This window comes from Pteropus vampyrus, unplaced genomic scaffold (assembly GCF_000151845.1).
Source record: "Pteropus vampyrus isolate Shadow unplaced genomic scaffold, Pvam_2.0 Scaffold33, whole genome shotgun sequence".
NCBI classification, from domain to species: Eukaryota; Metazoa; Chordata; class Mammalia; order Chiroptera; family Pteropodidae; genus Pteropus; species Pteropus vampyrus.
Genome location: NW_011888814.1, coordinates 9,083,517 through 9,101,288, shown reverse-complemented (window position 1 = coordinate 9,101,288; position 17,772 = coordinate 9,083,517). Strand labels below are relative to the sequence as shown.

Here is a 17,772-nt window from a genome sequence, read left to right as displayed (position 1 = left end):
AAAAAAAACCACAACTTTTCAATCACTCAAAAAGGAAACATGAAGGAAAAGTAAATACCGAACAAGAGGGATAAAGAAAAAACATATAGTAAACATGATAAATTCAAACGTAAATATATCAGTGATTACATTGAATGTAAGTGGACTAAATGCTTCAGTTAAAAGTCAAAAGATTGTTAGAATGGGTGAAAAAACCAAACCAAAGTCATATAATTAATAGTATTTGATTCTAGAACTTAAGTCCCAGTATAATACAGGCACAAGTTGCAAATGCAAGGCTTAAAACAAAATCATGAAGATAAATATAAGAGTGCCTGCCTGCATCCTAGGTTCTTTCAAGTATGTGTGGTACCAAGAGCTTCCAATTCAAGCAACATTACCTGCAGCAGCCAGATGGGCTGTTACCTCATCAGCTGCTGTGGAGTTGAGTATGTCTGAATCATCGTAAGAGGTGTCCTCTGGAGAAGAAGGTGAGTCTTCATCAGCACTCAGCATACTGTGTTCCGGGTAGGTGGCCACATGGACCTGCTGTACTTGTTGGGCCACTGCATGGGCTTCAATGGTAGCCATGTGTTCGGTTTGGGTCACTCCGTGTTCCTCCATGAAGATCTACTGTCAGAAAAAAGGTAATGAACAGAATTAAGTGTGTAATGTAAGATAATGCTTAAACTAAGAGAGATTTCCTTAAAGAGTAGATTTCACTATATCTACTCTTTCACCACACCAAGTCACAGGAAATGGGAATCACCATTCAAATATGACCTAAACATGGTAGAATATTTTCCTTATATAAAACCTGATAGAAATTCACTGTTCTAATTTTATGCCTCATGTCACAAAATAAATACCCTTGATATTACATATAACAATAAAAAGATAGTTAAAAGATCCCAGTGACATGGCATTTGACACTGTAGACATTAAAACTTAGTAAAAGAAATATTTAACATATTTCTTTGTAATTTTTTTCCAAAAATTCAACTACTCAAATTGGTTTTTCTGCTTATAAAACTGCACTTCTTGTAAACCCTAAAATGATGCAGTAATTCAAAAGTAGTAAGATGAAGGTCAACTCTTCTACTACATTTATAATTTGTTCCTCCTTGCCCCCACCAACCTACAGAGAGATGCGTTATCCTTAAAGTTGTGAAGCATACATATGTGATTTAAAATAAAGATTCATATTATACATATTACTCTATAGGTTGCTTTTTTCATATTATAATATATCTGAAAATTTGACATGCTGAAACACACAGATCTAACAGATATTTCTAAATAGCTACAGACCATTGTTATGGATGTGCAATAATTATGCAATCAATCACCTACTGATACATAGTGAGGCTGCTTCCAAAGTTTTGCTATTATAAACATCAGTGCAGTAAACATCCCTGTATATAAAACTTTGCATACTGGTTCCTCAAAAATCTTTTAAAAAATGACCACTTCTTGGTTTATATTATTTCTATGTAGCTGCCCAATTTTTAACTTTTCCAAGACTCCTGATTTCTGCTTTATATTTTTATGCTATTTCCAATTGGGGTAGGGGGTGGCTTTAACGTTTAATTATCTCTTTTCACTCTCATACCATGATACATATCATCATAACTTATCCTTCTAACTCAGTGATTCTTAACTTTGAGACTACTTGGTTACTTCAAGGAGTATTCTGTATTTTAAAATAAAAGTCATTTTAATTACAAGAAAACCCCAGGACGCGACATATCCAAAATATTAGTAATCTAATAAACAGCTATCATTTGAACCTTCTTTTCTATATTTTCTTTTCTGCTTGAAGTCATCTCCCAGTCCTGTAGCTCTATGTGGCATAAATACCTTCATGAATAAACTCACAGCCTTTTTTCTTAAAATGGAGTTTTTGAAGAGGTACCTGGTACAATGGTATGTATTTAATGGAGAGAGAGGGGAAAATATAAAGAAAACATAGTAAAATGCTAACATTTGATAAATCTGGGTAATAAGAGTTCTTTTTTAAAAAATATTTTTATTTTTCAATTATAGTTGACATACAATGCTATATTAGTTTCAAGTGTACAACACAGTGATTAGACATCTATATAACTCACAAAGTGATGACCCTAATAAATCTAGTACCCATCTGACATCATACATAGTTATTACAATATTATTGACTACATTCCTTTTGTTATCCTTTACATCTCCATGTCTATTCTGCAACTATTTTGTACTTCTTAATCCCTTCTACCTTTTTCACCTACTCCCCAAATCCCCTCCCATCTGGTAACATTCAAAATGTTCTCTGTATCTATGAGTTTGTTTCTGGTTTTATTGCTTGCTTATTTTGTTCTTTGGATTCCACATGTATGTGTTCTTTATAATATTCTTGCAACTTTTCTAAAAGTCTGAAATTGTCAAAATAAAAGAAAAAAATTGTAAAGAGAGGTACCTAATAAGGTTTCTTTCATATCCTGTGTTTGGAGTGTTTCAGAATATTCACGGGAATACATCCTACCTCCCAGATCTGTACGCATCTATCTAAAATGCAATTTAACATACTATTTAAGTCACACAATTAAACATATAAGAGAAAGATGGCATTAAAATACTATTTTTCCACTCATTTCACTGTTCTTCTAGTCTTAAGGGCATTTCAGAATTCTGGGTACTTCAAAATCATTTTTAAATGATTTGAGATTAGATGGCATCTAACTGCTTTTTAAAGAGATTTGTACGCTATGCACTTGGCATAATGGATTTCAATTCCTCTCTCCAGAATGCGGTTTACAGCATAAATCAATAGGGCTGTCTGCTTTACAGGCTTGTCACTTCTGTCCAGTGCCTCATCTCTTTATACCTCTCTCCCTATCCCATCCTTCAGCCTCTCTAACCATTTTTATTCAGCATACTCTGTAAAAAGCAAAAGCAAAGACATTTCAGATTTCTTTAAACCAGAGTGGGACACTTGTAAATGATGTTTTCGATGTTTTTTAAAAAATAATATGTAAAATACGTTGTCCGAAACCAGATATGACTGGCATACACCTACTGCTGGAGATCATCATGCCCCACCCTCCCCAAGCCATTTTAGTGATGTTTTTTAGCTTTCATCCATGAGGAGTCACATTCTCCAAATAGCAAAACTGATAGGAACTGCTAATAGATGAAAATATATTAGATAATATGAATTTTCAAAAACAGCACAGATTATTATCAGATATCCAGAACTCCTGAATAAGTTATTTAACCTCTAAGCCTCAATTTCAACATTTTTTTAATAGAAAAAATATATATATATATAGTTCCTATCCTCAAAAGGATATGAGGCTATGGGGGCAGGGCCGGGGGAAGGATATGAAGATTAAATGAGGTCATCAGATAAAGTGAGGAACAGTGCCTGGCACATAAATGCTCAATAGTAATTTGATGATGATGCCAGAATTCCTATATCTTTACAATTCTATCCTTGACTCATTATCTGAATAGTCTCATAAGAACCAGGCCTCAATTTCTTAACCTTTAAATTAGACATCTATCTCCAATATGGTTTTTCTAATTGGACAAAAAAGGTTTTGAGTCAGGCATCTAAAAGGCCCTTCTGTTTCTTTCTGATTTTAAAAAAAATTTATTGGCGTAACATTGGTTAATAACAGTATATAAGTTTCAGGTGTGCAACTTCTTAATACAACATCGGTATATTCCATTCTGTGCTCACCACCCAAAATCTCATCTCCTTCCGTTACTATATTTGACCTCCTTTACCCTCTTCATCCTCCCCCCACCCACCTTCCCCTCTGGTAACCACCATACTGTTGCCTGTGTCTACGATTTTTTTGTTTGTTCATTTCTTGCTTTTTGTTTTTCATCCCACACGAGGAAATCATACAGTTCTTGTCCTTCTCCATCCGACTTATTTCACTTAGCATGATACCCTCCAGATCCATCAATGTTGTTGCAAATGGCAATATTTCGTCTTTTTATGGCTGAGTACTATTCCATTGCATATTCGTACCACATCGTTATTCATTCATCAGTCAAAGGACGAGTAAATTGTTTCCATGTCTTAGTAAAGCCCTTATTTATTTTATTAACTCCCTACAACTGAGACACTGTTCTCCTCAATATAAAACCAGGAAACTACAGGGAACCAATGTCTCTAGCATCATTTCATGACAATACACAAAATGGAGATCCAGCAGATAGACCTCACAGTGGTTCCTCTGAACTAATGTGAAAAGCAAGATGAAAGCACTGGCATCATATAATGAATGACCTGTGACACCAAATATGACATCCAATTAAAAAGGTATATCTATCATCTGAAACTAGTGATGTTCAATAGTTTAGTCAACACTCCATTTTTTTTTTTAAATCATTCTCCAAAATAATAACATAACATGGTAACAATTTTATTAAAGCCTCCTTCTTAGCCTGGATCATCACCTAAAAATACAACACGTACCTTATCTATAAGTCCTTCTTTATTCTATAAACTAAAAAGGGTTGGGAGTGGGGGTAGATTTGGGACAGAGTAGTTTTTCCTTTTGCCATTCCTGGCCAGCAATAGGTGGAACTGAAAAATAATGGAAAAGGGCACACAGAAAAAAACAAATTTTGTCTCAGAGCATCCTGGTAGTTGTAGTCCATAATATCAAGGGAGCTACTGAATTTGAATGAAAAGTCAAAGAGAGTTAAATTTAGTCTAATCCACTTGTCATGGATGAGATTAAGTGTAGACTACTCTAAAAATCAAAGTAGGAAAAAGAGTTGGCCAGGAAATCTAATCAAAGTATAAATAAATATAAAAGAAAGCACTAGTCTAATCAATATCATTATCATATCAAAAGAAAAGCTACAAGACCTGCCTAAGGGAAAGTCTCAGAGCAAGACTATCTAAGGTCCCAAACAGGGGCAGGAAAAAGCAAGAGGCTCAATTTATATTCCTGAGTTGTCCAGAATCTAAACTCCATAACCAGGACAAAAATTTCACTCAGCAGAAAAGCCTTTCTCAAAAAAGCCTAAAGTCAATGATCAGATTTGATTCTTGGAGTGTGTAGAGTAATGGATCAAAATCACACCACGACTGGAAAAATAAAAAACAACTGCACAAGAAAGTCAAAGTGAAAATAGAAGCAAATAAAAGGTGGTTTAATTCTGAGTAATAAATGGTACTTAAGAAACCATTTGACCTTCTCTTTCAAATAGCCCAAGGTGATATTGGACTTGCAGAGAAAAAAGTATCCTCTCACATCATTGGGTTCTAGGCTGGAGGGAGGAAGAGAATGAAACCATAGTCATGTATGCAGTCTACTGATTTCCATTTCAGACACCAACTACAGATTAAAAATACAGAAAATATAATGTAATACAAATCAGAATGTTAAGGTTATGAACCATGACAATGTAAAAGAAAAGATAAGGCTGAGAGAAGTGAGGAGGCAAGAGAGAGGCTGAGAAGTGAGTGGAGGATGAATGGCTAGCAGCACTATTATTCTATCCTTATACCTGGAGGGAGTCCAAAGATACTATTAAGAACAGATGGAAGAACTTAGTATGACAAGGTAACTATCAAAAAATAGAGAGGAAAGGAAGAGAATACTTGTGAAGCAATTCTTACACACAAGAAGTCAAAAATGTCCCAAGTTTGATAAATTAGAAAAAGTGGTATAGACATATTCAGTTATAGAGGTTATTATTTGATTATACTAAAAACAAAATAGTTTAACTATAAAACAAAAACAGTTAAAGTGTCTCTAAAAAGTGGGACTAAGGATAGGGGAAGAGTGTGGCAAAGGGCCATTGATTTTTACTTTAAGTCCTTCTATTTGATCTTTTATCATGAATGTATTACTTTGACTTTTAACAAAATAAACTTTAAAACTATAATACAGCTTTCCAAATTGAACCTTTTGAAACTTAAAATTAATGACATGCTAGAGCAAATTATCACTAGGAAAAATTAAGTCCCTTTCTTATGCTAAGAACCAAAAGAATATAGCATATTTCAAGTTTATAAATAGTCTTGCCTTGAGTATGATTAACTTATTAATCTGGAGCATCTGAAACTAACAAAATTTTTTATAATCGCAATCACATATTTTTCATTTCGCTATGTTGATAAAATTCGTAAATATTCATTCATACTAATAGTAGCCCAATAATCCAGTTAATAATGATGCTTTTACATAATGTGACATAATGACTTAGATGAGTGGATGGTTTTGTGAAAACAATATTGCAAGCTCACTGAAGGCAGGGCTTGAGTCTATAAAGTATGAATAGTAGCTGTCACAATTTGCTCTTTAATGAATGCTTGGGGGTAACTGGTTGAACCTTGTAATTACTAAAGCTATACCCAGGCAATTAGTTTCTGTGATTCCCCTATAAGACTATGCTGGCTACTCATCTACTGTCTTTCACTTTCATACTTGGTCTGAACTGCTCTACACCCAGCTCGGGACTTGGTCAGCCAATTTCATTTAGCAACCTTGCCTGTCAGCTTCCTGTAAGGTTTTACCGAGGGAGGCAATAGTGTTAGATGGGAAGAGGAGGGGAGAGGGATTTCCATGCTTTTTTCATTCCTATCAGTGTTGCTCCAGCGACAGAGGACAGACAGCGTCATCTCCCAACTCCAGCTGTGTTCCTTCTCCCCTGTTAGTTGAGTACCAGCTGTGTGGGGACCTCTCAGAGTTCCCAGGTTCTTCTCTTCTGTGCCCCCTGCCCTACGGGTGGTAGCTGCTTCCTGTAGTTATTAATATCTGGATTACCTTAGTGTCTACCTTTTGTTCTTTCAGTGTTCAACGCCTGTGTAATTTAGTTCCAGAATTAAATTCTCTGAAATACCTCCCATGGTTTACTAGGCCCTGATTGATATAAAGGGAAGAAAAAATGTACCCTCATAAGAAATTACTCAGAGTGCTGATAAGCAGCAAAATTTTATATTGACTTGTGTAAGTCAATACAATAGACTGTATTGACATTTTATACTGTCAATAAAGTGAATCTAAGGACATTTTTATAAGACTATCACTATGGTTTTTGTTTCCATACACTGATGGAAGTTGAAAACCTTGAGTATGATGAATCATTAAAGTGAGGTTAAGTTAAAGAGTATAAAATGCCTCATGACAAGAGAAATGGAACACTTAGAAGTGAGAAGGGGGAAGACAAAAAGGGAAGTAGGAGCTATAACCACAAATTGTTCTCCATTTGAGTCTATCTTAACAACTGTTTAAGTAAAATATTTAATAAGTCTAACATTCCAGCAAACCTCAAAATTGACATCTCAGTAATGTGATAAATGTATTTTTATGAAAATAAAAGTAACAAAAAGTCACAAAAAGATTTGTCATATCATTCAAAGAATACACTAGGTTAGCTGTTTGGAAAACCAAAGAAAATGTGGTAGCAACGGCAGCTTTGACCTTCATCTATCACTCTCAGTTCTTGGCAGAATATGTAGATCTATGCATATTTCCTGAAAATCAATAGTGGGTACTAACTCTAATTTCGAGCATGGCTTTGCAGTGATTTAGTTATTTTTTTCTAAATATATCACTGGACCCAAAATGTACAAAGGTATGCAAAGTTCCTCTCCATTCCACCTTATACCTGCTTAAAGACTTATCCTCACTTTTACAGCAGGAGGTTACAGGTAGACTATGGAGGTCGAAGTACTAGATTCATATCCTTGCTCTGCCACACTCACTAGCACTTCAGGCAAGTATCACTAGACTTCTGTGCCTTAGTTTTATCATCTCTCAAGTGGGAAGAGTAACAGAACCTATTTAATGGAATTATTATACAGCTCAAATGAGTTAACATACATGTACGAGGGCTTAAAAACGGGACATGGTATACGAGTGTTGGATCAAGTATAACCTGTTGTTGCTGCTGTTGTTATTCCACATAAAAGGATAGGTAAAGCATAAACATGCCAAAGGGAAAATTACACGATTCATCTTTATATTGGGAGAAAAAGTGTTTATAGATCACAAACTAGGAGTTTTGACAATACAAGGACCTGTATCAGAGGGCAGTTCTTGACCTTTTTCCAAATTATGGACCCTTTTAAGGATGTGTTAAAACTACAGATCTCCTCGCTAGAAAAATGCATATATCCACAAAACTTTCCAAAATATTTCAATGTTCTTGGACTCAAATCACAGATTTCATGATGACATAGCTATATCAAAACTTAAACACTAGAGGGTGCCACACCAAAGAAAAATATAAAAGAAGCACAAGGAATTTTAGGTTGCTTAAAATTCAACCGGAACACCCTTCCTTAGAAAAGAAATAGTTAGGTGAATCTACTTCACCAAATACTATAAACTACACCAAATCTTCTACAGGTTCTAGATTAGCAGTATCTAAAAGAAATTTCTGGGATGATAGAAATGTTCTAAATTTACACTGTCCAAAACAGTAGCCAATAATCACATGTGGCTATTGACTACATGAAATGTGACAACTATGACTAAAGAATTAAAATTTTACTTTTATTTAGTTTTGATTTAAATAGCCACATGTGGCTGTGGCTCTCACACTCAACAGCACAGTTCTACATCCTATTTTTTAGGTTTGAAATGAACTTGTTTCTCAATTACAGGTCATTATTATATATCACTGTAAAAAAACTTTTTAAGACAGTAGGTTCATATGACAATTCAGACCAACCTGTCTCTTGTGAAAATTCAACACTGCAAAGACAGACTGTCACTGTCTCTCCCCTGCCCTAGGTGTTCACAATCAAAAGTAAAGCTAATTCTTTTAGTCATTACAGAAGACTCTACCTACCCAGTTCTCTGATTGTTTCTTAATTCTCTTGGTTATAAGAGCTTTAAAAAAGGTGAAAATTAATAGTTAAGAAAGAAGGCTTTTGCCATTAAAAAAAAAAAAATCAAATTCTAGTGATAACCAACAAGGGCTAAGGGTACGGAGAAGACTGCAAGGACATCAAGTAGATACCATGAAGGAGAACAGTCTTCAGCAAGGAGTATGTCGGGTGCCACGATGAAAGAAGGGCACCACAGGCAGAGGCAACAGCTTGTGAAAGCACATGGGGGGAAATCAATGAACACCCAGACAGCAGACTCAAAGCAACACAGCTCTCAGTTGCCTCCAAACCAGATTCTTTCTTTGCACTGCAATTTAATCTGCTAAAAATAAAGCTAATGCTGACCCACCTGTCAAAGAGGGAAGTAGTCTATCCGCATTGTACAACACCTTACAGCTTACAACCCGGTGTCTGGCACAGTGCCCTGAATGGAGAAGGTACCTAATTAATGCTGATGACAATGGTAAAAAGGATTAGAAAATGCATTCTCAAATATTCGGATGCCTTATTAACAGCTATAAATGTCAATAAAAAGCAGGTAAGTTACTGAAGCTATCACAGGATTAGAAACATGATGGATAGGAAGTTTAGCATGCCCAGGCATTTATTTGCAAATGGTCAGAATGCAGCTGGCTTTTTTTGCAGGAAAATCATTTGTCCACAGCTGCTTCCCAAATTACCAAAAATCAAATAAATAGTTGTCATGTGATAGCAGGATTAGAGGCTGCCTCAATCTCCATTAAGGAGAAATATCATAAATTGCCACAAGTCCCACCCCTCAGTCTCAGACAAACACAAAGGACACTTTTATTCAGATCTGCTTACTGTGAAATATAGCATTGTTGCCTGGCCGCTTGTAGGGTGGGCCTCAATCATGCTGGATCTGTTATTATACAACCAACATTCAGTTAAAGCTGTTTCTTAGATTCTGGCAGACAGTTCAATGCATGATTTTTCTTTTGAGATAACTGAACTTGTTTCTGGATAAAATTATGAAGGAATAAGTGTCAATACTATCAATCTAGGAATCTCTGTGATTCAATCATTCTCTCATTCCACAAATATTTACTGAATTCTTATCAGGTATTCCTAGGTTATTTTAACATTAGTATTCAAAGAAAAACTATGACTGGCAACTCTAATCTTTTATCTTTAGTTTAAAATTTTTATTATTATAAAAATGACACATGTTCTTCTGGATAACAGAGAAAATATGGGTAAGAAAAAATAAAGAAACAGAAATCACCACCCAAGATGGCCACATTACCAGTTAACGATTTGGTGTATATATACAGTATGCTTCTAGCTCCCATCCCTCCATCGACTTTCTGATATGGTTGGTTGGTTTTGTTTTAAACAAAAGTGAGGATACCGTGTACATGCTATTTTATAAATATTTTTAAATGTAATAAAGAATTAAAATTTTTCATGTTAATATTTTTACATAATTTTTAATGTTTACAGAGCATTCCCTGTAAAAATGTACAGTACTTATTTTATTAATTCCAAAAAGTTAGTCATTTAGGTTGTTTTCAGTTTTTTCATTATTATAAACAGCACTGTGATAACAATTCTTATATTCAATAAATATCTGTTGCATAAATGAGTAAACCAATGGTTTACTAAGCAAGTCTTTAACACACACCCAATTTCCTTGGTGTTTAAAGGACGTAAAATTTTGATTAATCACAGTTATGATTCCGGACTTGCTATTATAGCAGGCACAGAAAAGAAATGCAGTAAAAACAGCAATCTAAACACAAAGGTAAATACATAACGCTGGTGGTGCATGGAGGACAGAATGAAAATCTGAACCCTGACACTGAAAGCATAGATCCCAGGAGGTGGGATACAGAAAAGGGATGTGCAGGAGCACCGATAACCCCATTTACGAAATGACACATTGAGACCTTACTGAAAATTGATGGATCAAAAAATAAAAGTGTGTCATTTAAAATTATAAAGAAAGTTAATAAAAGACTCTCAAATATAATATAAATATCGAATAATGGGAGATGGAGAGAGGGGGTAGAAAATGTCAGTTAAATTCTTATTTTTCGTATAAAAAGATCCAAAGATGTTATCTAAAGTAGATAAATAAGGAACATAAGTTTACACATATTATTAAGACTTATGAAAATAACTCCACAAGAAGCTAAAAACAAAGAGTAAAATAGTTTTTAAAGGTTGTCTGTGGACTGCTGGGCTGGGGATGGGAAGAGATGAGGCAGGAGATTCGTGGTTTTTTGTTTGTTTAATTGAAAACTCTTTCCTCTGCCATTTGATTTGTTAGGAAGTACAAATAATACTCTAATGAAGACTGCCTGAAAAATCTGTACCCATTCACTTTGACTTATATCCTCTCATCTTGATAATTAATCAGACCCAAATGCCCAAAGAGCTTTACTTTAACAAGAGGCAAATTTAAAATACCGAAGACTGTGGAGACCATCTAGTCTGCTTTTCTCATTTTACAGACTGAGATCCAGAAAGACTAAGTGAGTTAACTGCAGTCACATCTCTAGTTGGTGGCAAAGCCAAAACTTGAACCCACATCTCATGCCTTCCAATCAAGTGCTCCATCTGCTCCCTCAGAAACCTCCCCTGTCCTGGAACACAACCTCTAAACATTACTGGCTTCTTAACTGCTATCTTACACTATCATGTGTGTTATCTTCAAGCCAAAATTTGGGTTTTACTGAGGGTCCAGTGAATTTGGATTATAAAATGATATGCATGTCAGACTGAAGTGACTTTTCAAACTGCATCTGCAGGTACCCATCCCAGTCCCTCTAACATGTCTCCTGTTGCCCTGACCATCACTGCCTTAAAGGATATAGCTACTTTCAGGACTGGCTCCTACAAACTTGAGTCCTGAGATGCATGCTTCCTAGCTATAAGAATAAATGCACTCCATGAAATCCTCAAGTAAAATCTTTGCAAGGTAGTCTTCTGTGAGCACCAGGGTAGTCAACTGATTTCATCATGTTTTTCTTCACTTATATTAAACGGTTTAGCTAACTGCCTACTCCCACTTTCAGTAGACAGAACAAAATTATTAAAAAATAAAAATGAAAAAGGACAAGGAGTTGACTTTCTGAGGAAAATGGAGAATTGTGCATAGATTTTAGGTTTGTAATCATACTATTATAAAATTATTTTAAAATTGAATTTTGAATCCTATAAAAGTCCCTATTATTACTTATATTTATATAAATTTAGAAACAAGAAAAAAAAAACATGTAAAAATGGGGGCCAGACCAATTACTGGAAACTAAGTGTATGCAGAAGAGTCAAGATCTAATAACCAAAATTCCAGTATCCACACTACTGTATTTTCCATAAATTTTGCACAATATATGGATAGTGTACTACTGTCTTGCTAATTTGAAATATTACGGAATGTTTAAAAGTCTGCTTTCTCACACATGGAGCTGGGCATAGGAGATCAGTGGGGCAACAGCAATATTAATATTGAAAAGCAAGTGAGAAGTGAGCCTAACACATCATTTTGTGGTTTACTCTGTGTTTTACTCCTTCTAATCACTGTGAAACTAAGGACTAAGGAACCCACACATATAGTTTGGTGGTGGCAAGATCAGTTGAGGCTTTTTAAAAAGTCAAACAATATATATGGAAGTAGTTTATAACTATAACATGCTACAGAAACATGACATTATTTTACTTTATTGTAGAGCAAGAAAATGAGGCAGTAAAGGAAATGATTGTTGCAATTGTTCATGCAACCATCCACCCAGCATTTGAGTGCCAGGATCTTAAGGGCAGAACCAAAAGCAGCTCCAGGTCTGGTCAGAAAAAGACCATGTAAACTAAAGCAGACACTTATACCTGTTTTGTTTGGTCTGTATTGTTTTTTGTGTTTGGTTTTTAAAAGTGAACTATCAACATTTAAAAATTGGGAAACAATATAAAAGCTCCAGATTTCTGACTTCTCTTGAAAAATCAGAAAGTTCTGGGAACACTTTGAAGCAGTGTTGTGTTAAAAGCTTGGGCTTGAGAGTCAGTTCTGCCATTTGCTAGTTTCGTGTTACTTACCCTGCATCTCGGTTTCCCATTTATAAACTGAAGGTAATGTATTAATACCTTCCTCATAGTGTGGATGTGAGGATGAAATGAAATAAATAAAGCACTCAGCAGAGTATCCCTCCAATAAATGCTAATCATTATTATCATTTCAGACTAGCAACAACTAACTGGCTAGGGGAGCAGAACCAGCTCCTATTAACGGCAAGTTCTCTTTACGATGTCTACTCCCGGGCTGCCTTGCTCTGTTACAATGCCTGCTTGGTCTAGCACCAGAGGTTGAAAACTCTAATCATAACAAAGACTCTGCAGTGCAATGTATAAATGCTATGAAAAATAATTATAAGAGTGGGGCTAAAAAAGGAGGTATGTAATCCAATCAACAAACATTTACTGAAGACCAGGTTATAGGCCAAGAGATACAATAATAAGCAAGAAAACACAGTCCCTAACCTCAAGGAACTTATATGCTGGTAGAGGGAGCCCCCCAAACGAAGACATTTCAGTAAGTGACAGGTACTATGTAGAAGATAAAATAAGGCAATTAAACAAGAAAATGGGGTGGAAATGGTCTGTGATGAGGCAGATTTGAGTTTTGACCTGAATGGATGAGAAGGCAACCATGGGAAGAGCCCAGTGAAAAGAGGCAGGGTGGAAGGAAGCAAAATGGGAGAAATTATGTAAGGCCTTTGGTAGGCCTTGGGAAGGAGTTTGGATTTTATTATGATCAGGAAAGATTTTATGAAGTAGCTATTTAAGAGGTGTTGGGAGCTGAAAGGGGGTTGGGGTGGGAGTATGAGGAGCATGACCAAGCATGGAGTGCACCAGAGGTTCAACTTGGGGAAGGCCAGACGGTGGGGGCCTTATATGCTGTGGTTATTTTTATCTCATCTTCTAGCTTAGTGATACTTAATATTATGAAGATCCTTTTATAACGACCAAAAAGAAAAAGAAAAGCCAGAAAAAGAAACCTTTCCTACATGATAGTTGCAGGTATTCAGAAAAAGATCATGAATTTTTTTTTTTTTTTTTTTTGCAAACTAGTAAGCAATATCATGTTGCTTACTATCTATTCAGCCTACAGATAACCACAGGTCACAAAAGCCCCTCTGCTATAACTCCTGGCCACCCTTGGGGACTGGGTGATAGGATGGAAACACTGCTAAAGGTGATGAGTAGCATTCTGCAAACACTACAACTCTGTGAAGAAAGGCTTGGGAAGGACTGAGTCAAACCAGTCAGGTACCTAATTCAACGGTCCATGAGGGAGCACCATAGGCCTCAGCTAAAACACTGGGCATGGAAAGCATGTGTGAAATATTTAGGTAGCAAACATGGAAAAGACTTGGTGAACAATTAGATCTGAACAGTGAGTGAGTGGTAACTCCAGGATAACACACGTTTCTGGCTTGGGTTGGTGAGTGCCTCATTAACCAAGGCAAGGAACAGTAAAAGAGCAGATTTGCAGAGAAAAACAATGTTTCACGACATTCACGCTAGCTATCCAAATATATTCCTAGATCTGAAGCTGTGGGACAGGTATAAGTTTGGGACTCATCAACAAGGAGATGGTAATGAAATCATAGAGCATAAAAAAACTGACCAAGAATAATACGTAAAGTGAAACAATAAAAGCAAGGAAATGGATATACAGAGGGTATATTCAAAGAGTATACAGAGATGGGGGGAAAAAAAACCCTGAAGAATAAGAGGAAGTTAGAAGGAAGAATGAGTATCAGGAGAAAGTAGTTCCATGGTAGCCAAATGAAGGGAGAAATCAACAATATCAAATGTACTGACAGAAGAGTTGAGATAACACCTTGCCAGGAGATTCAACACATTCATTCATTCGACAAATACATGAGAATCACCTACTGTGTGTCTAGCATTGATGCAGAAGAGACAGCAGTGAACAAAAAGTCCCGCCTTCTTGTTTATTCTTTATCTCCATCCAGCCTACCAGAGAAAGATAAACAATAAACAAATATATACATAATATTTTAGAAAGAAGGGAGGTGGGGAGTGCTGGTCAAGGAATGGCTTTCTGACATGATGTCTAAGCTCATATCTGCAGGAAGTGAGGGAGACAGCATGAAATACTTAGGGGAAGAATACCAAGGCAGCAAGAACAGCAAATGCAAAGATGCTGAGGCAGGAGCCCACTTGGTGTGACCAAGGAATGGCAAAATGCCCCCAGTACTTGAAGCACCTTAAGCTAGACGGGGAGAGGCAGAGGAGGTCAGTCAGGGTCAGGCTTATGGGACCTTGACTGCAAACTAAGATCTTTCGATTTTAGTCTGAATGAGATGGCAAGTTTTGAAAGGTTTTGAACATTGGAGAGATATGATCTAATTTTATGATTTACATTTTAAAAGGCTCACTTGGCCTGCTATGTGAAAGCAGACTGACGGGAGAAAAAGGATGGAAGCAGGAAAACCAATTATAAGGCTACGGAAAGATGAGCATGGTTTGGACCAGAGTAGCAGCAGTGGAGATGGTGATAGTAGATTTTGCACATGTTGAGGGTAGAGCTGCCAGGATTTCCTGATGATTTAGATGTAGGGTAGAGTGAAAGAGAGGAGTAAAGAATGACTCCAAGTTTTTAGTTTGAGCAACTGGAAGAACATAATAGCCATTTACTGAAATGAGAACAAATGTCAGAGGAACAAATGAGAGGCCTATTAGATATCCATGTGGAAATTCTGACTAGGAGGATGTAAACTGGTACCTTAGGTGTTATTTTTTTTTAACTGCTTTTTAACATTTATTTTTGCTCTTTTTTTAAAAAAATTAAAAACTGCACTTATATTCGTAGACATGTGAGATCAACACTTTTTAGGTTTACTAATCCCTCGACAAATCAGTTATTAAAGTGCTACTAGTACCTTTTCTAAGGTAACAACATAACATTAAGTCACAATTACCTATCATATCTCAGTTTACACATTTCTGCCAAACATTTTTCTTTATGGATATCAAAACAGTCTATGAAAACAAGGTTAATTAACTACATAAGTTAAAGTAACTATGCTGGAGAGATTCGAGAATGTGCTCTGTAAATTACTATATGAAAATTATTTTTTTTCTTCTTTTCCTAAGAGAGAGCTGCTGTGTAAGCAAAAAAAGCCAGAACTTTGAGTCAGAAATGCCTGGTTTTGATTTCTAGTGCATAATCTTGGGGGGAAAAAAATCATAAAATTTCTATGAGCTTCTGTTTCATCATCTGCAAAACTGAGAATGGTAATGCCTGCCACATAGAGTAGTAATAGCTAACATATATTGAGCCCTTTGTGTTGGGTGCTTTTCTAAGCATTTCCACATATACAATGTCATGTGACCCTCACAACTCTATGAGGTATTATTACTTATAACCCTTACTGATATATGATGAAATGAGGCACAATAAAGTTAAGTAACTGCTCTAGAGCAAATAGGAAGTGAGCAGCAGAAACAAAATTTAAATCTTAATGTGCATAGTGCTTTACAGTTTACAAACATGTTCACATTTTAATTTTAAAAGTAAGTATAGCACAGTATTAGACTAAACAATATGAAATTGTTTTGGAGATCCAAAATAGTTAAATATTAGTAATTTCACGTGGTTCAACCGTAACTATTATTCTGTGGCCACTTAAAAAATGAAGTGTGAAAATGTTTCCTAAATGTAAAGCACTACGGAAGGTAGTATGTTAAGCAACAATAAATAGAACCACACTAAGAATTATTAACACAACTGTGAAACTGAAAGGAGTATGAAAGGGAGCAGACAATAAATCTAGGAATCCATTCAAATTACACATCAATGATCAATAGTCAATCAAAGGTCCATTATATATCCAACCCAAATTTCCATTTACAGCCTTAGTTAGCATTTTTGAGATTAATCTTCTGAACAGTATAGAGATAATCTCAAGCTGACATCATGTTCCCCAAGGCACTCATTACCACCTGATGTAGTATGTTTCTTTTTTCCCAATCCACGAGAAGGTAAGTTCATAAGGGCAAAGATTTTTTTCAGTGTTTTAACCCAGCGCCTAGAACTGCTCAAAGCTCAGAATAATCACTCACATTCTTTTGCTAAATAAATGAGAAATTAGAACTTCCTAAATTACTTGGAAAGAATACATGAAATACATTAAGACAAATAGTATCCAGATATTTTGTAATGTGAACAATAATAATAAACCTCTCTAAATAGCATAATAATAGTTCCTACCCATAAACACTTCGAAAAGTGTCAAACATCTAAATTTTGAATAGTGCCCATTCAAAATTAAAATCCTCTCACTTTGTAATACAATAAAATAAATGGTATGTTGAATCACTTACAAAATTAAATTTAGGATAGCACATAATCAAAGTTACAGACACAGCAGTAAGAATGAAAAATCATCTTAGAATCCTAGATAAGGAGGAGAAAAAGCACATGTTTCAATACTGAAATAAACGAAATTTAGAAAGTGGTTGAATTTAAATTTAAATGGTTTCATTTAAAACTAGAGATTATATTTCCATTTTAGAATTTGGTGAACCTATGCAAGATATCCCCAAACTTAAAGGTGGGAGGAGGATATGTTATCGTAAGTTTCTAAAGAAATAAAACCTCCCTAAATAATGTTTACACTGTATTTCCTGTTCAAAAAAAAAAATCACCAAAAGTTTTCCATAACTATCAAATGTTGCATCTATTTGGAATAAATATTTGAAATAGTATAGAGCACAAAGAATAGTCTATAAAACAAAAAATATTTTTCCATCAATTTCTCAATGTGATCTTGATAAAATTCTAAATAACAGAAGGGAAAAAGAACCCTCAAATGTAATTTACCATACACATTTATCAGCAGCCACTTGGTCCTGGCCACAACAAACATCCTGCAGCTGTGTCAAATCACCAAAAGCTGCCC

General features: G+C 35.5%; 1 protein-coding gene across 12 annotated transcripts in view; it reads right to left on the bottom strand.

The window, feature by feature from the left end:
• The window catches only part of NRF1 (nuclear respiratory factor 1), a 138,768-nt gene that overhangs the window by 99,646 nt on the left and 21,350 nt on the right, over positions 1-17,772 (bottom strand). For 5 of the 12 annotated variants that reach the window (XM_023528929.1, XM_011357213.2, XM_011357223.2 and 2 more), the window contains one exon: positions 381-612. In XM_023528929.1, coding sequence (XP_023384697.1) covers positions 381-603 — 223 coding nt within the window. In that variant the 5' untranslated portion in view covers positions 604-612. Of the gene's footprint in view, positions 1-380; positions 613-9,170; positions 9,246-9,646; positions 9,705-14,740; positions 14,822-17,772 lie in introns of all 12 variants that reach the window. The other 7 variants (XM_023528931.1, XM_023528932.1, XM_023528934.1 and 4 more) reach the window with 5 other exon arrangements.